General features: G+C 39.2%; 1 protein-coding gene across 1 annotated transcript in view; it reads right to left on the minus strand.

Moving 5' to 3' along the window:
- The window catches only part of EYS (eyes shut homolog), a 453,978-nt gene that overhangs the window by 117,823 nt on the left and 313,499 nt on the right, over positions 1-22,656 (minus strand). The window contains exons 11-12 of the mRNA XM_073336354.1: positions 8,233-8,430; positions 3,539-3,660 (exon numbers count right to left, since the gene is read on the minus strand). Of these exons, the coding sequence (XP_073192455.1) occupies positions 3,539-3,660; positions 8,233-8,430 (320 nt within the window). The remainder of the gene's footprint in view (positions 1-3,538; positions 3,661-8,232; positions 8,431-22,656) is intronic.

A 22,656-nucleotide genomic window follows, 5' to 3' on the forward strand; every position in this document is an offset into this window, starting at 1 on the left:
GGACAAGTCCGGGGCTGGGAATTTGCTGGTGTCGCTCTCCAGAATAATTCATGGGTGGCAGGCTGAAACACTCTTGCAGTATACCTGGGGGCTAATTTACATGCTGAAGGCTGTGTGAGCCGCTGAAGGCTGTGTGAGCCAGTGAGGAGAAAAGCAGTGTAAAAGGCACCCCAGTTTGGAGAACTGAGGGGACACAGCTGTCCAACAATCCAGATTGTACCCTGGGTAATGTCACAACATTATGACATCTGTTTTATCAACTATGCCTTTTCTAATGGTTCCTAATGTTCTTGTTAAATTTTGTGACTGTGGGTTCATATTGAGCAGATAGTTGCAGATACTTCTCTGAAAATATCTCTTTCTTGAGGGGTAACACCTAATTTAGAACCCATCATTTTGTATGCATAGCTGGGATTATTTTTTCCCAACATATATTAATTTGTACTTATAGACACTGAATTTCATCTGTTCTTTTGTTGCCCAGTCACTGAGTTTAGCGAGATGCCTTTGTAACTCTTCAGTCAGCTTTGGATTTAGCTATTTCCTTATTCATCTTCTTTTCTAGATTATTTATTAATATGTTGAACAGCACAGGTCCCAGTGCAGATACTGGATAGATGCCACTGCTCACCTCTCTCCATTGTGAAAAAGACCATTTATTCCTACCATTTGTTTTAACCAGTTATTGAGCCATGAGACAACCTTCCCTCTTATCCCATGACTGTCAACTTTGCTCAAGAGGGTTTGGTGAGGGACCATGTTAAAGATTTATTAAAAGTTTAATGACAGGTTTCAGAGTAACAGCCGTGTTAGTCTGTATTTGCAAAAAGAAAAGGAGTACTTGTGGCACCTTAGAGACTAACCAATTTATTTGAACATAAGCTTTCGTGAGCTACAGCTCACTTCATCGGATGCATACTGTGGAAAGTGTAGAAGATCTTTTTATACACACAAAGCATGAAAAAATACCTCCCCCCACCCCACTCTCCTGCTGGTAATAGCTTATCTAAAGTGACCACTCTCCTTACAATGTGTATGATAATCAAGGTGGGCCATTTCCAGCACAAATCCAGGGTTTAACAAGAACGTCTGAGGAGGCGGGGGGGGGGGGGGAAGCAAAAAACAAGGAGAAATAGGTTACCTTGCATAATGACTTAGCCACTCCCAGTCTCTATTCAAGCCTAAATTAATTGTATCCAATTTGCAAATGAATTCCAATTCAACAGTTTCTCGCTGGAGTCTGGATTTGAAGTTTTTTTGTTGTAATATGGCAACTTTCATGTCTGTAATCGCGTGACCAGAGAGATTGAAGTGTTCTCCGACTGGTTTATGAATGTTATAATTCTTGACATCTGATTTGTGTCCATTTATTCTTTTACGTAGAGACTGTCCAGTTTGACCAATGTACATGGCAGAGGGGCATTGCTGGCACATGATGGCATATATCACATTGGTGGATGTGCAGGTGAACAAGCCTCTGATAGTGTGGCTGATGTTGTTAGGCCCTGTGATGGTGTCCCCTGAATAGATATGTGGGCACAGTTGGCAACGGGCTTTGTTGCAAGGATAGGTTCCTGGGTTAGTGGTTCTGTTGTGTGGTATGTGGTTGCTGGTGACTATTTGCTTCAGGTTGGGGGACTGTCTGTAGGCAAGGACTGGCCTGTCTCCCAAGATTTGTGAGAGTGTTGGGTCATCCTTCAGGATAGATTGTAGATCCTTAATAATGCGTTGGAGGGGTTTTAGTTGGGGGCTGAAGGTGACGGCTAGTGGCGTTCTGTTATTTTCTTTGTTAGGCCTGTCCTGTAGGAGGTGACTTCTAGGAACTCTTCTGGCTCTATCAATCCGTTTCTTCACTTCCGCAGGTGGGTACTGTAGTTGTAAGAATGCTTGATAGAGATCTTGTAGGTGTTTGTCTCTGTCTGAGGGGTTGGAGCAAATGCGGTTGTATCGCAGAGCTTGGCTGTAGACGATGGATCGTGTGGTGTGGTCAGTGTGAAAGCTGGAGGCATGTAGGTACTTATTTCCCCTTGTTTTTTCCTACCCCCCCCCAGATGTTCTTGTTAAACCCTGGATTTGTGGTGGAAATGGCCCACCTTGATTATCATACACATTGTAAGGAGAGTATCACTTTAGATAAGCTATTGCCAGCAGGAGAGTGGGGTGGGGGGAGGTATTTTTTTCATGCTTTGTGTGTATAAAAAGATCTTCTACACTTTCCACAGTATGCATCTGATGAAGTGAGCTGTAGCTCACGAAAGCTCATGCTCTAATAAATTGGTTAGTCTCTAAGGTGCGACAAGTCCTCCTTTTCTTTTTTTAAAAGTTTAAGTACATTATATTCCCTTGTCCACATGCTTGCTGACACACTAAAGAATTCTAATAGAGTGGTGAGGCATGATTTCCCTTTCCAAAAGTCATGTTGACTATTGCCCAACATATTGTGTCCATCTGTGTGTCTGATGATTGTTCTTTAGTATAGTTTCAACCAATTTGCCTCTTACACTCAAAGTTGGGGTATGTCTACACTGCAGCTGCAGGTGAAATTTCCAGCTCTGGGAGACATGCATGCTATCACATTGATCAAGCTAATGAGCAGAAAGTAGCAGTGTAGCTGCAGGCAGTGGCACAGGTTAGTCACCCTCCACCTGAGCACATGCTGAAACCCTAGTTAAGTACTCAAGCAGCTAGCTCATACTACCATCTACACTGCTGTGGCTATACAGCTGCTTTTAGCCAGCTAACTCAATCAAAGCTGGAATGTGCAGGTCTTCCCAAACTGTAAATTCCCTCCAACTGCAGAGTAGACACACCTTCAGACTAAAGAAAGAATTATATCCTTGGTCACCACCAGAACTCTTAACTGACACCCACAATTTTCTGGAATGTGTGTTTTTTAAACAAATAAAAACAAATCAAACAAAAATCTAGACTCTTGGATAGCTTTCCCTCAAACACACTGGGGAAGACTTGAAGGAAGCTGATTGTTAATCCACTATCCAATTCTCCTCCCCGACACTTCTTTTAGTCAATGTGTTTATTGAGTGTTTTCTAAGAAATCAATTGACAAAAGCATTCTTGTATTCCTGAGAAGTGACCAGTTATTGTGAAATAAATGTTTTAAGACTCATGAATTGAGACAACTGATGGATCTGGTTAAATCAACACAAAACAAACAACGAAATAACACCCCTCCAAATGCCACCAAACACTAAAAAGTTTGCTGAGTGAATATTATGACAATGAATATTTTTTGTAAAAAAGGTATCTAAATTAAAAAGCAATAACGTAAGTTGAAAAAATTTCCATCACTTTGAACTGAACAAACCACCATGTTTGCTCAATAATTATTTTTAAAAAAGAGGAAAAACACCTTTCTTCCCTGTCAATAACGTCAAATAAAAACTGGAGACTAGATAGCATAATTATAAAACCATTTTCCAGGTGCATGGATTAAATGAGGATTCGAGGAAGCAGAACTTCACGTTTTGATTTAAGATACATGAGCAAACATATCAATTATCATATACTGTATACTTACCAGATGCAGGTCCATGCATGTAGAATTGTGGTCACAAGCATTGATAATACAGTCATCAACGTCCTGGTCACATTTCAGTCCTGCATATCCAGGGTTGCACAAACAATAGAAGCCGTCAACAACTGCAAGGACAAAAAAAAAAAAGAGAGTATTGTGATGCTAATTTAGAATTAAAGTGAAACATCATTGTAAAATAACTTAAGTAATGTTAAAACAGGGCTGAATAACGTTAGGGAGATACTTTTGACTGGCTTTACTCTAAATTGTACAGTATTAAATCACTTATGTCAAATCTTAAAACTTATCGCTGAAATATCTTGAAATAGTTTTTTATTCACACAGAAATCAGCTGACCTGTACCCTACAGTACTTTGCTTAAACAATTATTTATTTATTATTTCAAACGATTTATCTATGAACCATTGTCAGTTTGTGCAAAGGCTGTAAACACACCCAATTTACCGCTGAGAAATTTTCCACTGGAAACTTGTGGGTGAAGTACATAGGGTATTTTTGTTTCAATAATGGTTTTTAATAAATATGTGGACAGCAAACATCACTTTTGCAGTGATGTCTGCCTCATATTACACCATTATTTTCAAGGGAAACTTGCCCAAGATTCAGAGTAACAGGCGTGTTAGTCTGTATTCTCAAAAAGAAAAAGGAGTACTTGTGGCACCTTAGAGACTAACCAATTTTTTTAAATGTTTAAAATCAAGATTTTAAATTTGGCAGCTTAAGCTGGTTTCACTCATGATGTATTTCCATGTTTCATTGTAATCCTCACAAGCTAATGATCAGAATCCTTCCTTTTTCGTCATGAATGATATAAAGAGAGAAGTATCATCGGAGCATTACAGCTATACAAGGGACCAGTGACAGCAGTAATTGCAGTTCTTACAGGGCTGGATTTATTACAACTTCACATAGGTCCCTGGATTCTTCATTATCCCTAAGATTTACCATGTAATCTATGCTGTCACTCTGTCTCTGTACATGTAACTTCCATTACTCTCATTAAATGCTTTGGGTCTTCCATGGCAACAGCATTTTTCATCTGTCAGGAAATGCTTAGCTTTCTCTGACTCCTAGATTTCTGCAGTCATGATTCTGTACATAGTGCAGTGGAACTGAGACCTCTGAGGAGTACAAGTCAAACCCACAGGCATCACAGACAGACAAGATTTCCACAAAAGAATTGGCAGTTGGTAGCATGGGATACTTTACTTCCATACCATTTTTCATCCTATTTATAAATATACAGTAAGTAAAACATAAATGCAAACATGCTCGGAGATAATATTTTATCTGGCACACTAACTTAAGTCAATTAGCTCATTCCCACATATAAATAAATGAGATCCATAAAACTTGTTAAAATTTATCATTGTTTTGTAAACTAAAAAAAGTGTTTTACGTGCTTAGACATTTGGGGCCAGATCCTCAGCAGGTATAAATTGCTCTGTTAAAGTACATGGAATTAAGTTGTTTTCTACTAGTTGTGTATTTGTTTTAAAATGTCCACATTACAAAGGTTTAATTAAAATTTAGCATAAATGTGAACATTGCTCAGGTTCATTGTTACTTAAGCAGGACACAAATTTTATATCTACACTATATAATCAAGAAAACGGAAATTTTACATAAATCTATGTTTGGATGTTAGAAATATTGTCCAGTAAGAGGTTGTTACAGAAGGTGTATAAACTCAAGCTGTTATACTGCAGTATTGAAATATATCATGTTATTTATATCATGGTAGTAATCCCAATGAGCTAGGCGCTACTCACAGGCAGAGGAGCAAACAGCATAGCTCAGAAATAGGAGTAGGGTTTGTGCTCCCTCACTCTTGGTCCGATTCTCTGATATAACTGATTCTCTTGAATCTGGGTAGGCTGGATCAAGAGCCAGAATCAAGTGAAGGTGCAGCACAAAGCAGCTGTATGTAGCCACAGATCTGCATTCGTGTTTGTAGCAACAGGGCAAAATATGTACAATTTTATTAAATGTTCTAATTAAATACATATACAGCAATTACACCCAACAGCCCTTAACTGAGCACATTGCTTGTAGACGTTAAATCTGTCTTTGGGAGGGATTTGAAGGATGAGTGGAAGTGTCAAGGTGTCTCATATGATAGAGGCTAGCATGGAAACAGCATGCTATTACTAATATTTAGAGTCTTTATTCATCTACAGGATAATTCCTTAGCTTGTAGAAAATCTTCATGCAGGAATCATGTCTCTGACACATCCACTTCTGAAACTACAAGTAGGCCATGTGGTTGTAATGCAGCCCATTGGGTCAACCTATGGGATGGAATAGCAGCTATAGACTCTCTACTAGGTTTTGCACCACTGGATCCCCGCTCCCGCAGCCACACCTCAATGGCATGGTCTGTTCAGCACCAGCACAGACAATCTCTCTTGGGTGTAGAGGATCCAAAGGCCCCAATGAATAGCAACTCACTAAGCACCACTTCTGAGTACTTGAATGGTGCAGAGAGCTTTGGATAGGCCCTCTGCACCTGGGTGATTTTCATCCCAAAGGAGCAATCCTGTGAAATTAATGTAAAACCTCCCGCTGACTTTAGTGGGAGAAGGACTGGGCCCGTATCAATTTAGACAGGTTCAGGGCAGTGGTGTAGAACATATGCATGCACTACTTTCTTCACTTGACAGATTCCAAATGACTCAAGGTTGAGTCTCTCTTGACAAAAAACATTCTCCGTTAACCTGGAGGCCCGTGCTTGGATAGAAGTGCTAAACGCCACTGAAGTGCTGCATACTCTCCAGTGGAAATGGGTTTGTTACAGTACTGCACATTTCTGTTTCTCATGGGAAAATGGGAAAACTCCTCCTAGTTTTTGTTTTTTAAATTTTGAAACAGTTACAAGCAATATTTTTCCCAGTCACCAGATCCAAGCAGGCCATGTCTCTCTCCCTAACAGAAGACTGCCCCTTTTCTCTGGCTTGGTTTTAACACAGTTTCTTTCTTTTGTTTGTGCTTAATGGAGCAAACTCTCATTCACAATGTCTTCATCTCTTTCTGGAGAGAACTGGGAAGCTTAACAGTCTCTCTCGAAGCCACATAGCTTTTCTAACTCTGTGGTGGCAGATGACAGACTAAGGAACAATGGTCTCAAGTTGCGGCGTGGGATGTCTAGACTAGATATTAGGAAACATTATTTCACTAGGAGGGTGGTGAAGCACTGGAATGGGTTACCTAGGGAGGTGGTGGAATCTCCATCCTTAAAGGTTTTTAAGGCCCAGCTTGACAAAGCCCTGGCTGGGATGATTTAATTGCTGTTGGTCCTGCTTTGAGCAGGGGGTTGGACTAGATGGCCTCCTGAGTTCTCTTCCAACCCTAATATTCTATGATTCTACTGCTTGCATTGCCTGTGCTTTACATTTTCCCTTTCTGTCTCTAAGCAGTTTCCAGACTGTGTGCCATTTAAAGAGATAGTAACTTCCCCAGAGCCAAGGCTTAGCCTGCTTATTCTTACAGCAATTAATGAAACATTAAAAACACTTTTAGTAGTTTGTATTTATTTGTCCAGGGCATTACATAATCTTAGAACATGTCTTGATGACGCAACATGGACGATAGTTTGTTAATGCTACAGAACAGAGAGTTGTGGAACAAGCTTCTGGATTAAATCAGTTACATTCATTGCTGGAACGTAGCAGCTGCTAACCCACTGAGGGCAGGGGGTTGATTTTAATTTCCACAGGCATTGCAGAGAGAGCTATAGTAAATTCAAGTTATGGGTAATAAGCTAAAGTATATATAAAGAAAGGGAATTTGAATCTGCATCTGGTGATTTCATGACAATATGTGGTTTAGTGAAACCTGAAGGAGGCAGTTTTTGTAATTCAGAATAGACCTAACATTATTATACGTGTAGGCTAAAAATTGCAAAGCTGCCTCGAGGATTCAGATGAAGAGTTTACACTGAAATTGATGGTATCTGTACCTATAAATCTCTAAGGTAGATTCAAAAATTTCACCCTTAGCATAGTTCAGAAATGTACAAGGCAAAGTCCCTTCTTCTTCTTGCCTGTCAGTCCTGAAGGCAAAAGTGCAGTAATGCTCACCTAGAACCTTATAACAAGTAAGGCAGAAGCATCAGATGCTAGTGCACTTAATCTGACAATGTAGATAGAGCACAAAACAGGACAGTAATTCATCAGCTTGCCTCCAATGACTAATGAAGAAATATAAAATATAGCTATCCAGAAGAGCAAGAGAGAGAGATTCTAGAAGGCTGTTATTGGTGAAGAGACACTACATTTTATATCAGTGTGATCATATTAAAATGAAGTATTCACAGATTTGTTAAAATTATTACACATGAAGTCTCATTGCTTTGTGTTCTTTTCAGAAATTTGAAAATTATCACTGTAAAATGCACTACACAAGATCCATTTGGCTAATTTAAACATTAGAAAAGACAACTCAAATCTCATTAAAATTTCTCATTAGCTGCAATTGTGATGCATGGAAACATAAATGTCTGTGCCAGGAGTTGAGGTATTTTGGCAAAAATAATCCTCCTGGCACACGCTCTGGAGCTCCAGACAGGCTAAATTTCAATAAATTATCTGCTGTTCTCTCCAGAGCCACTCAGTTGCTGCATCAGATTCAACAGTAGGAGTACTTCACATTAAAGTGTGTAACCAGGGTGAACTTACTGTCATAGCAATATCCGTGGAGGCAAGGGCTGGAGCTGCACTCATTGACATTGATCTCACAGCGTGGACCTGCAAAGCCCTTCATACACTGACACTGGAATCCAAGGGGAAAAATGTCCAAATCCATCTCTTGTATGCACACAGCTCCATTCTCACAGGGATTGCTAACCTCACAAGGCCTAAACTCACAGTTAGAACCTGTGAAAGGAAAGAGGCAAAGCTGTCAGTGTTTAACTAATGAACCAATTCTAGCAGCTGCTGCCTATTGTGTGCTATATTTTCTTTAGATCCCTGGTTAATCTCCTTCACTTGGAGACTCTTAACTATACTTTCTATTTTTTTTTCCTTTTAAATAATATATAATACATTTCTTTGCTTTACAGTTTTACAACAGAAAAATAGATCTCATTTTCGATGTGTATTTTATCTATACATTGACTAAAACATTTTAAAGTCTAAGACTTTTTGGAATATATTTTATGATTCTTTTGTCTTTACCAGTGTCCCCTAAAATGCATTTCATAAAATGTACTGGTTTAATAGATATTTTATTAATGCATTTGATGCTTCCCTGCCTTTATTCCCGCTATTTTGTTGTCACAATCACCCGATGATGTTTTGTGGATTCATTCCAAATCTTCAGCATGAAAGAAATGCAAATAATTGTTTTGTTTTTAATTTGGAATAAATGGCACATTTTAATTATGATACACAAAATACCTATTTCTGAAATTAAATATTTTCATAATTAGCTTCAGTGGTTTAAAGATCATGGCTTTATTGAGAATTAATGTTGACAATAGGGAGAAAAGTTAATACGGAAGTAGCTGAATCAGATATATACTCTCTAAATCTGAAAAGTTCAGACTATTTTTTGTGTATGTGAATCCATTTTGCATACTCTTTTTCTTTTGTGATGAATGTAGTCTCTAAATTAATATTACAGTTGGTCAATTGCAGCTAATTTTTCAGCTGCTTCTCACTTAATTGGTTTTACACAGGACCTGCAAGGGTTTCCTGAACTGGCTAGCTGTCAATATGGGAAAATCCATAAAGAATAATGGAGGAATCAATCAGAGAGGTAGAATGGCACAATGGTTAGGGCACTAGCCTGGAATTCAGAGGACTGTGTTGAATTCCCTGCTCTGAACCTCTTTCCCTTACTTCTTGCATGACCTCTAGGAACTCACTTAAGGCTAGGTTCACAGAGGAACTTTGGCTCCTAAATATGACTTTAGACTCTTAGATTTTAAGGTCAGAAGGGACCATCATAATCATCTAGAGTGACCTCCTGCACATTGTAGGCCACAGAACCTCACCCACCCCTGTAACAGACCCCTAATTTCTGGCTGAGTTACTCAAGTCCTCAAATAAAGGTTTAAAGACTTGGCGTTACAGAAAATCCACCATTTATGCTAGTTTAAACTTGCAAGCCACCCATGCCCCATGATGCATAGGCAGGTGAAAATCAATGCCAACCTGACCTGGAGGGAAACTTCCTTCCCAACCCTAAATATGGCCTCAATTAAGTGCCTAAATTTCAGATTAGGAGCCTCTGATGGCCACAACACTCCTGAGCAACTGCTATCTTATGCTATAGGTGCCTAAACTCACTTGCTACCTAAGCTTTTTCCTTTGCCTAGTGTTTATGTTTCTACCACACAGTATGCACGCTGCTGCCTCACTCCAGGCATCCAGATGCTTAAGACCAAGTGCAATTCACAAATTGGGGGAAGACATGCATTCCTCTACCTAACGTACCTACAAGGCCTAATGGGGTAGGCACAATCAGAGGCCACCTAACTCTATATGAAGCAGATGAAGTGGAACCTAGATCTCCCACATCTGTGTACTACTCACAAGGCTTTAAAGTCATTCTCACTCTTTCTCTAGCCCCAAAACTATTTATTTAAGCAGCCAGATTGGAACAGCATGAACAGGAGAGATTGAGGAAGACCCACATCAGAATATCCCATAACCCAGTGGTTAGGGAACTCACCTGAGATAGGGCAGATCACTGTTCAAATCTTCTCCTCATCAAGCAGATGAGGGACTTGAACCAGCACCTTCCTCATCCTGGGTGAGTACCCTAACCTCTGAGATAAAAGTTATGAAAAAGCCTTTGCACACCTGTGAATCCCAAGCAGACAGTGGCACCTAATTCTCCGATAGGGGCGGAGTTTAGCACACACCCCTCTCCTCAGCATCTCTCATTGGTTAGCGTAGGCCGCTCCCCGCTCACCATACTGACTTTTGTGGAAATCATTCTGAAGCACCTATCTCTCCCCATTCACTATATGGAGAGATTAAATGCTGAACCCAGCCAGGCTTTGTGAATCCCACTCATTTTCTAGGCACATAACATTTAGGCATCATGATGCTGAGTGTCACAAAGCCTAAGTCCCTTTGTGCATTTAGCGTTTACTCTGTCTCTGTGCCTCAGTTCCTCATTGAAATTGGGGATGATGATGGGAATTCCTACCTCACATGGGTGCTGTGAGAATAAATATGTTAAAAAGATTCTGAGACACTGAGATATTATGGCATGCAGACCATATAAATACCTACAATAGATAAAGTGGGAGACCTTGGATGGGCTGCCCACTTTGCTCCTTGCTGTTGTCTCTTCTGTAGTTACTACTATATACCCCAATGAGCCACACACATGCTATTACTGATAAGACATTTTTCTTCTCAAGCATCATGTGGGTAGTTTTGTAGCTTGCTTTGCACTAACATTACTATAACTCATAGTACTGGGAAAGCCAGGTTTGAGAGGTGGATAATTGTATTGTGAATTTTCTACTTCATTGGCAGACTCACAATTTCAGATAATTAGTAACAGAGCCTGCTAAAGAACCTACGAATATGCCATAAGTGATCTGGCACATGACAGGTTTAGGGACGGTAGAACTATCAGCAGTTTATAGCACTGGCCATTCATGCAGGGCTTTTTTCATAGTTTTAATTTATTTCAATTTCCAGAATACTGCAGGTCAGTTAAATGCTTGGCCCATTCTGGAAGAACACATTAAACATTTCATACTGCCCATATCCCTGTTGCTTCAGACCTGGCTCCAATGTCATTCTATTCCCAGTTGGAGCTTGTTAGCGGCACCTGTGTACGTCCTTCATAGTTTTTACAAGAGACTGCTCAGTGAAACAAAAATAACACTTTATTCACAGGACAGCAGGTTAAGGAACTTCCTGATTCATTCAACAGCAACATAAACTGAGTGGGGAAGAAACTGACAAACAGGAGATAGAAAAGTGTGAGCAAGGTTTTATACCCCAATACTCTCTGGGTATCCCAGTTAACCCCAAGATGACCATTTTATTATAGTAGCTTAAAAATTATGAAAGGTTGGAAACAATTCAGTGTAACCTCAGTAGCAAAGTGGGCATGGTTACACTTTCTGAGTCAAAGTGAATTCCAAGCTCTCAGACCTGATTCAAGCTTTTTGTGAGTAGAATTACTCTGGCTCTTGGTGGAAGAAGGCAATTCAATACACATTTATGACCCATGCTGCATATCAGCCCCAATCAACGGAAGCTCCACCTTTGATTTTATTGTCACGCTGTGGTAATGCCCAACTACATTTGCATGCCCAGTCACAGTATTGGATATCTCTTAAATTGCTTTCAAATTTAAGACTCTCAGTCTTCCATGGGACTTGGAAATCACAATTCTGAGCTTTATTTAAAACAAACAAAACAAAAAAATTCTGACCACATTAGGTCTTTTCTACAGTGTTTTGGCACACATCTTATCTGCACTTCCCCAATCCTTGGATGACTATGTGTAGGTCTGGGTCCCCTAGTATAAATTAGCACAGCCTGGGTAAGTTATGCTAACTGCCAGCAGCCCCAATCGCCAAAATAGCAGCTGAGAATCACTGGAATACAGAGAAGTGCTGACCTTGATAGTTGTACTAGCAGAAGGGAAAGATGATTGCACAGGAAACACTATGCTACCTCTTTTGCACCACAGGACCTCCTACATTGGGTGATCTTCCCATGGCTAGTTACACTCCAATGCTAAATTCCATTGAGGTACCATGAGAAGCTACTCCAACGATCTCACTAAACCACAAGAGTTTTCCACTTTTGGAAATAGATTGTAACATTGACTCCACGCACCATTTACACCCACACAGAATATAGCTAATATTGGGTATGTGGATGTTGCGATGAGCAAGGCTGTAAATGCGTCCTGGTTGTTCTTCTGTGTAGCTGGAACAGCTACCGATGTCTACATAAACAGACTTGTCAGTCTTCCTACTGCCATCACTCTCTGTGTGTGGACATATACAGGAACACAGTAAAGGTCATACTAGAGTAGAGCTGTAGCCTATAAACTCCTATCATCTTTTTTTTTTTTTCAAGGACAGTCCTCATAGCAAACAATTATGGAATAACAAGCAAAATTTCTTCCTAACCTTAAGATATAAGTAGTTGATATATGCCCTGAAGCATACTGATTTATATCCCTAATAAATATTTATCATATGTAATGTGACTGTGACTGTTCACTTTCGCTCTATGAATTTCTAATACATTTTAACACTCTTTTTCTCAATATCTTGTTGCAGTGAGTTCCACAGGCTAATTGTATGTTGTTTAAGAAAAGTATTCTCTTTCCTGATTTAAATTTGTTTCCTTTCAATTTGAGTTGATTTGCTCTTATGTCATAAGTAAAAGGTAAATCGGGTGCTCTTACTTTATCTGTATATATCAATCACTATTTGCCTAGTTATAACATGTCCTAACTTATTTGAATCTCTCTAAATGAAACTATCCTTATCTTCCCATTCTCTCCTCAAAATGAATTTCTCTCTATACCTCTCATCATTTTCATTGCCTTTCTCATGACCATTTCCATATCTGTTCCATCTTCTCTAAAATAGGGGTGACCAAAATGAATGCAGAATTTATAGTGAGTGTGTATCATCAATTTATATACTGGCATGATATTTCAGTGTTATTTTCTATCTTATTCTTTATAAAGTCTAACATCTTCCTTGAAATTTTATCCACTGCTGCACAGGGAACAGATATTGTGATTGAGCTGCCAAGTTCTCCCTCATATAAAGAAATTATTAGACTAACCTAAGTTCAATTAACTTGTTAAATTCTTTCTAAGGAAATAACTTAGAAGAATCACAATGGGACATGAAGTTTGAAGATTTTTTTCAATTCCCCTGTGTTTTTCCTTTTTCAACCTTGTAAAGAAGAAGCACTGTCTCTGTGACATCTAAATTGCAGGAAACAATCAGATTTCTCTTTTATTTGGAAAACACAAAGCAATAAAAAAGTGCAAGAATTGAAGCGTTCCTGGTGTATCAAACCCTGGTCAAAAAGAAGCTGATGTACTCCCTCCTGAATGCTCTTTAATTATTAACATAATTTTAATAGAAAAAAATCCCCAAAACTCTGGGGACTATAGACTATAAAGATAGTGCTATTTTTATCCTATTTTTTTTCAGTGTTATGACATTTTGAGATGCAATCCAGACCAGACAGGGACTGTGAAACCATCTTCACTGCAACATAGGGTGTCTCACAAAGCTTTGCTACTGTGGCTTCCAACCTGGGCTCCTTACAAACAGCCAAACAGTATACAGGGAACATCCTCAGTGTCTGAGTATAGACACAGGCCTGGTCCAGCAATTCTGACCCCAGCATCTTGTCAGCAAAGACAAGCAGCCTTTATTACTACATGTAGGGTGACCCCAACACACTCCTGGTCCTGGATTTTTCCCTAAAAACGTCTGGTCTGCACTGCTCAGTCCTCTCCTGGACAGATATTAGGTCCGTAGCTCCCGTAAGGAGATTAAGATCCAACAGCTTGCCACCTTAAATGGTGTTACCCAGCCAGTTCACATCACTGGATTAGTTTTGATTAAAAAATAAAACTGATGTATTTAACTACAAGACAGGTTTCAGTGAGTACAAGTAATGATTCATTTAAGTCAGAAATGGTTACCACAAAAATAAAGATAAAACACTTCTTAAACTAGGCTTGGTTCAAGATGAAGTCCCTTACCACACGTTCCAATAACATTGCTAACCAAACTCTCAGGCCAGGATTTGCTCTCAAGGTCCAATGGCTGGTTTTTTCCTGTTCTCTTAGGTTAGAGAGAGAGATGGAAAGGGAGAGAACTTGGCTTGTTATTGCCCCTCACTACTATAGTCCAGTCACCCTTGGAAAAACAATTTTCCTGAGCATGATCCCCAGTGAAAGTTCTTTCCAGCTGAGATCAAGGACACACAGACTTCGGTGGAGGAAGGAGGCCTCATGCGTTTCTCTTCACCTGTGAATGCTGAAATGCGAATTCTTTGTCTTCTTTCTCCTCCTCTCACTGTCTAAGGACTCTGATTACAGCTTGCATGCAAATTGAGGTGCACACATCCCTCAGGCCTGCTTGACCAGTTCTACCTAATTGTGGCTACATGAGTTTGAACATGTTCCTTTATCATCATATGGAGCGGATTTCATAACTTTACATATAATGTTGCTACGTACATTTCACCATGATATTATTGACCTATGAGTTATTAATTTTCAAATGATATCTCACAAGGCATATTTTGCACTAACATTATAAAAATGGTGTGTAGGGTGTGACTGCAGGAGTGCATTTAGTCACAAGTGAATTTTGCCTTTGCCTTTTCTTTCTATACTATCAGTGTACTAGAATTGTTTAAGGTTTATATGAAGCAGAGGCTGAACAACTTTGGTCTAGTTTCAACAGTGGTCTTCAAAGGCCTGTGGATAAGAAAATACTTTGCCTACTCAAAATATCAGTTTATTTTACCTCATCATCTGAAGAAGTCTCCCATATTCCCAAACAGAATTTTGGAGAATATTTCTGGGCATATTTTTAAGAGGAGTTAATGAATATCAACAAGTTCATGAAGTAAGGTATTGGAAGATATACTTGGGTACTACATTTTCAATTCCTTGTCTTCTCTTCACATATATAAATATTCATAATACATGCAGACAGATCTATAATCTTTGTTTCACACGGTAGTGATAGCCAATGTGAATGAAAGCATGGATCCTTCAGTCAGAGTGGAATTGTCCTTGTTCTTGGCATCATATGTTCACTGTCATCAGGATCTCATGTAACTAATGAACTAGCTTTACAATGTGGCAGAAGAGTGGTTAAGCGAAAAGCTCTAGAGAGCAAAGCCTACTGTGAATGAACAAAGGGGAAAAAAGACTAGATAATCTTGATAATTGTTGCTTTAGTTATCAAATGAATAACACCCCCGCCCCCAACACACACTTTCTCATGTTTCCCTCCATTCCAGCTAGTTTCTGTGGTCTTAGGGATAATCATCATGCTGATTACAGGCACAGTTAGGTACCATGTGCAGTATATAAACCTGAACAGAACAGCACTGAACAGGAAGTAGCTGTGAAGGTCCCTTGTGGTTACAGACAGACTGGGCTGTAGGTAGCTGGAGAAAGGCCAGTAGATCAGGACAGAAATCCTCTCTCTCGCCTCTCAGCCATCCCTACCTGGGGTGAGTGTTAAGACAGAGGGCCGAAGCAGGGTCCATATGAAAGGACAGGAGGCATGTTGTCATGAAAAACTGGCATGCAGGGGAGAGGAAAGCAATATAGTAGCCTTCTTTGCCCCGCCTAAGTTGATATCTTAATTATATCCCCCATTTGCTCTACTCACTGTCTTCACAGCTTCTTCTAAGTTGATGGAGGTTGAAAGGAAAAAAAAAAAAGGTATGACCAGCAGGCTTGTAGTACATATTTTTCTACTTGCAGCAAACATTCCTCAGAACAACAGTATGGTAAGTCAATAGTTACAACAGGATCCCTATCATCTGCATGACTTCTAGTTTTTGAAAACAGGTGGATGTTCAGAATTTAAATGTCTTCTTTACACTCTTGTTCAGTGCTGCTACCCTGAAGAGTAAGAATAGACATCCAGAGAGGACGGGATTGATTATAGATTAGATAGATATACACTCACCTGCATACTATCTGGAGTCCAACAAAATTTCCATCTTTTTTCTTTTATCTCATTAAGCAGAGAAATAGGGGGCCTGATTCTCCACTGTTACACTAATTTTGTGCCTATTCGACACTTTTCTTGAGCCAGTGTACTCACATCATCCTAAACCTGGAGAATTAACCCCAAGATATAGAACTGCAGCTAACCTCTAAAGTTCTCTCACTCACCTTTTGTGGTATCTGAAATATTCAGTTGCTCATAGATTCCTAACTAAACACATCTTCAGCAAGTGTCTATCATTTCCCACTCTTCAATCATATACTTTCAGAAGTGCAACTTTTTCCCTGCAGTTTTCTGATAGTGATTTTGAAAAGTTTCTTGGCTAATCCTCAATCTTATTTTAACTTTGAAATTCTTGAATCTTTTAAAATGACCAATTGGGGACTGTATGGACCAGAAGAAGATTTGCATATGGTAAATGATGTTCCTCTTCAGAAAGAGATCAGCTGTTTCCCTATGTGATAGGATGGCAAGCAATAGGAGGCCTGTTAATGCTGGAAAATTGAAAATATTTCCTAGAAGTGGAAAAAAACTTGTATAAAACTAATTTTGTACCTGTGGCTATGTATTCCATTATTATATCTAATCTGGATTCTAGTTATTCCCTGCTTTACTTTGGTGTTTGTACTGTATTGCATACAAATGAGAGGTTATCCAAAGGCCAAGCAACCATTAACTGAACATGCATGTGAAGAAAGGAGACATTTTGACATTACCACTATACTTCAGAATGTTAGTTAAATACTCAAAGTCCATTACCTAATGTTCTTCTGCTACTGAAATGCTAATGATTTTATTTATGTTCAAACTGGAGGGTTGGGAAAGCAATGAGACAGGAAAAAATGATATCCACTCCCTTACATCCTACCCTTTCCTTTTCAACCAGCAAAGATGAGAATTAGGGTTATAGTCACTTATTGTTCCTGTCCCTCATTCCCTGGAATACAAGAAATCTATATTAAATGTAATGAAGGTCTAGAAAATAATGATTAATGTAAAAATGAAGAGTTCCTGATTTTTTATTTTTTTCAATAAATATTAATATGTAAAGAATACTCTAGTTAAATAGGATTTGTAACGCTGTAGCCAAATTACAAATACAACTCTAGAAATATTTAAAAGAAAAAAAGGAAAAATAGTTGCAAAATGTGTAATGGTGAAGGAGTTAAGTTTTCTATAAGTCATGACTTAAAGTGGAATGTGTATAAAATCATGAAAATCAAAAGGAAAAAAAATATAAAATCCCATCTGTCAGTGTCTCAACAGGCAGTTGAAGTTACTGGTCACAGTTTCATAAAGTGATTTCACTGCCACTACTGGTCTCTTTTAGTTGCATTTTTAATTTAATTTAAACAGATGTAGGTTAATAAAACAACACTACTTGGAGGTTGGCCACTAGCTTCTCTATTAAAATGTGTATTAAATGAAGAACACAGAATTAGTATGGCTGCTGCCCTCCCATACTTTTTTAAAGCTAGACACTTATGATGGACTATTTCTATGTTAAGCCAAACAGAATACTAATATATGCAAGGCACAAATGTAGTTGATTCATTTGAATTAATCTAATTACAAAAAAGCAGGAATATTCCTTAGATGTTTGGAATATCTATTGTGTTTCTAATTTATTAGATCTGGGGTTCCCAAACTTGGTTCATGGCTTGTTCAGGGTAAGCCCCTGGTGGGCCGCAAGATGCTTTGTTTACGTGAGTGTCCGCAGGTATGGCAGCTCACAACTCCCGGTGGCTGCGGTTCACCATTCCTAGCCAATGGGAGCTGCAGGAAGCAGCGTGGGCCGGGCCACCGCTTCCCGCAGCTCCCATTAGCTAGTAACGGCAAACTGTGACCACTGGGAGCTGGGAGCAGCCGTACCTGCGGACACTCACGTAAACAAAGCATCTTGCGGCCCACCAGGGGCTTACCCTGAACAACCCATGAACCAAGTTTGGGAACCCCTGTATTAGATCCATGGTTACTGAAAGAGTAGGGTGACATGATAAGGCTTCAGCTGAAGTATCGTGTCCACTTCTGGGCACCACATTTCAGGAAAGATGTGGAAAAATTGGAGAAAGTCCAGAGAGGAGCATCAAAAATGATTAAAGGTCTAGAAAACATGACCTATGAACAAAGATTGAAACATTTGGGTTTGTTTAGTCTGGAAAAGAGAAGACTGAGACATGACATAACACTTTTCAAATACATAAAAGGTTGTACAAGGAGAAGGGTGACAAATTGTTCTTGTTAACCTCTGAGGATAGGACAAGAAGCAATGGGCTTAAATTGCAGCAAGGGAGGTTTAGGTTGGACATTAGGAAAAACTTCCTAAATGTCAGGGTGGTTAAGCACTGGAATAAATTACCTAGGGAGGTTTGGAATCTCCATCATTGGAAATTTTTAAGAGCAGGTTCAACAAACACTTGTCAGGAATGGTCCAGATAATACTTAGTCCTGCCATGAGCGCAGGGGACTGGACTAGATGACCTCTCATGATCTTTCCAGTCCTCTGAATCTATGATTCTATGATAATTAAAATAACAGTAATGTAAAGAACCAATAAGGAAGTGGCAGAAATTTGATTAGGTTAATTGTTAGCATTAATGTTAATTAGTGTTAGAATACATTATAAAAGGAGGTTTCAGAGTAGCAGCTGTGTTAGTCTGTATTCGCAAAAAGAAAAGGAGTACTTGTGGCACCTTAGAGACTAACCAATTTATTTGAGCATAAGCTTTCGTGAGCTACAGCTCACTTCATCGGATGCATTGAGCTGTAGTTCACGAAAGCTTATGCTCAAATAAATTGGTTAGTCTCTAAGGTGCCACAAGTACTCCTTTTCTTATTATAAAATGAGTAGTTTTGTTAAAACTGGGGACCTGATTTTTAATTAATTAGTAACGATTAATATCTAAAGGGTACTGTTAGCTTCCAGGATTATAAGTCTGTACTTCACCCTGTTGTCAGTGATACACTATTTTATCTTTGAGTGTAAGTATAGTTGTAGTATTGTGTAAGTAGTAATTGCATGCATGTTTGCTTAACTAATCATTTTTCTTTTGACTAAAATTTGTTTTTAATCATAGTGACACCTAGTGATCCTCTACTAAATAAATTTTCTTTACCTACCTGGAGGCTCGAACCTGAAAATTAAGGGCAAGTCTACACTACAAAATTAAATTATGTTGACGTACAGCCACCACAATAATTAAATTGCTTTTGCATGTCCACACTATTCCTTGTGTCAGCAGTATGTGTCCTCACCAGGAACGCTTGCACTAATTTAGCTGTTAGTGTGGGTCACTGTCCCAGCAACTGTCAATGAAAGCTACACAGTGTCTACACTGACTCTGCGTCGACCTAACTACTTCAACCTAAGCGCTATACCTCTTACAGACGTGGAGTTATTAAGTCAGGGTAGTGGGTGAGTTACACCAGTGGGAGCTACATTTTGGTGTAGATGCTTACAGAGTTAGGTCGACGTAGACTGCTTTACATCACTGTAGTGTAAATCAGGCTTGAGTTGTGTTTTACTGAACCCTTATTTTTATCAACTTAGTATTAACTGGGACTGTTTCAACATTAAGGTTACAAAAGGTCTGAATTCACGGTATATAACTGGGATATCAAAGGGTAGGTAGATAATATTTATTAAAGGCAGTAACTTGACATAGGAGTAAAGGAAAGAATGGCAGTAAATCAAGATGGAAAGTGGAACAGACCCATGGTTAATTAATGCTAAACTATTTTAACTTCTTCCATTCATTACCTCTTTGTATGTGGTTATTTTTTGTTGATGGAATGGATTGCGTGTATTCACTAAGGCTTTTTTTTTAACCCAATGAGTAAGGCTACATTTTAGTCACGGGTATTTTTAGTAAAAGTCATGGACAGGTCACGGGCCATAAACAAAAATTCACAGTCCATGATTTGTCCATGACTTTTACTACATTCCCTAAACTAACAATTTGGGTGGGGAGCTAAAGGTGCTCACAGGGGGAGGGGGGACAGTCTGGCGGTGCTGGGGGGGCGGGTGGTTGGCAGGGGGTCCCTACCCAGCTCTGTGTGTCCCTGCCACTCCAAGGTGGCAGAGAGGACAGGGGTCTCCGTGCACGGTTCCTGCCACAAGCACTGGCTCTGCAGCTCCCATTGGCCGGGAACTGTCACCAATTGGAGCTGCAGTGGCAGGGCCTGAGGGTGCGAGCAGTATTCAGAGACCCCTGGCCCCTCTGTCTAGGAGGTGCTGCAGGGCCATGCCAGTGGGAGCCAATGAGCCCCCCACCCTTAGGTAAGCGCCCCCACATTCCCCCCAAGCCCGTACTCCTAGCCATGAGCCCCCTCCCACACACCCAAATTGCTGCTGCTGGCCACTGCAGAAGTCACAGAGGTCATGGAAAGTCATGGAATCCATGACCTCCGGGACAGACTCACAGCCTTACTAATGAGAACTTTATAAATATCTAATAACATATATAAAATAATGAAAAGACAAATTACATATTTCATTAGAGGATTACTTTTCTGTGACAGCATATACTGTGCATGTAAATGATATGTCTTTCTACTAAGCAACACAAACATATATACATGAATAATGAACAACTTGTTTCAGGATTCTTAAATGTATCTTTCTTAGTTTAAGAATGACACATGTATTGCATATTAGTAATGCCATTACACTAACAATCATACCATTTTACTCTTTCATACAATTTTTCTTATAATATCTTTGCAAGTACAATTCAATAAATGCCATGATCTAGTACCAGAAATACGTAATTTCCTGTTGTGGAATCCTTTGATTTTCTAAGCCATTGCTAATTGACAGAAGTGTCAATTTTCGAAGAGTGATATACAAAATAAATTATCTAAGATAAGGTGGGTTTTTATTTATTTATTTTTCCCTCCAGAGAATGCTGACATTGTTTTCATTATTTTTTCTCACTTGGAAAGAAGTGACCTAGTTTTTCTCCTTGTTTGAGAAATTTCAGTACAAACAAAAATAACAGCTTTCTGATGGCAACTAACAAAAAAATCAATTTAATTTATTAAAATGTTACCAGATAATTTAAAAACAGTATTCAAAGTCAACATTTCCCCAGTGGAACTGTGAATCAGGCACACAAATATATTTGAATTAAAACTTTCAATCTAATCATGACAATATGGAGGGGAAGTTGCAATAAGCTTCTTTTATTAACTGCTCTTGCCCAGCTCCAGGACAAAATGAAAATGCTCAGTTAAAATGAAAATTTTTCAAACAAAAACTAAACATTCTTCTTTAAAAATAATGATAAAAAGGTACAGAGATTGTTACTACTTTTTGAGTGCACACGCAACACATATATGCAGTACACATTCATCACTAATGCACTGTTTCTCTGCAGACCATTTTGATTTCCTTGTGGGCTGGAAATGTGTTTTGAAAATAAATATAATAATTATATAAACAATTTTCACATGTGGTGAACATCCATCAGTAGCCACTGATTGCAGATACATACTGCATTCCATTATTTTTTCTTGAAGTGAAACTGGAAGTTGTTTCTCCTGATAAATAAATAAATAATATCACCACCTCTGGCTGCTCCTCCAAAACAGCCCTCCTTGACCTGATACATATTTTCTAAGTTCACAATAAGTCAGAAACCATGTTGACTTCAGCTGCTGGGTCTTCAGCAGTCTGCAAAATTAAGAAACTTATTTAAGTGTCTAAATATGGACTTTCAGGCTAGGCCCACAAAGGGACTTAGGTATCATAGCATTGCAATAGCTAACATTTAGGTACTTTGCTACCCAATGCAATCCCCAAAACCAGACTTAGGCACCCAGGCTCCCTATGCAATTCATGGGAATAATTAGGCACATACGAAAGCAATTCACAGAAACCAGCAAGCTGACCAGGGAGCCACCTAAGCTAGCTGGTAGGAAATGCTGAAGGAAAGGTGGAGCCATATGTGCCACCCCTCAAAGGTAGTTAGCTGCCTGACTTCTGGGCTGTTAACCCTCTTCTGGAATTAGGCTCCTAATCCAGGTCAGCAATTTCTAATGAAGAAAAAAAAAACAACAGCTGTATAATCAATAACCCAGTAGTTAGGACTACTTATATGGAATATGAAAGACCTGTTTTCAAATTACTGCTCTGTCTGATTTGAAGGAGCAACTGGAATTAGCTCCCCGGTGAGGGCCTTAACTACTGGACTACAGAATTACCCTCTTGCTTTCCCTCTCTGGCCCAATTAAAATTTAATTTTTAAATAATGTGGAACTATTTCAACAGGGGATATTGGGAGACACTCCCTCAATTGTAGAATATGGTATAGCCTGAGGGTTAGGGTGCTAGAAACCTTATACAAAGTCCATGCTTCAGATCAGGCAGAGTGGGGATTCA

The sequence above is a fragment of the Lepidochelys kempii genome, chromosome 3 (assembly GCF_965140265.1).
Source record: "Lepidochelys kempii isolate rLepKem1 chromosome 3, rLepKem1.hap2, whole genome shotgun sequence".
Classification (NCBI taxonomy): Eukaryota; Metazoa; Chordata; order Testudines; family Cheloniidae; genus Lepidochelys; species Lepidochelys kempii.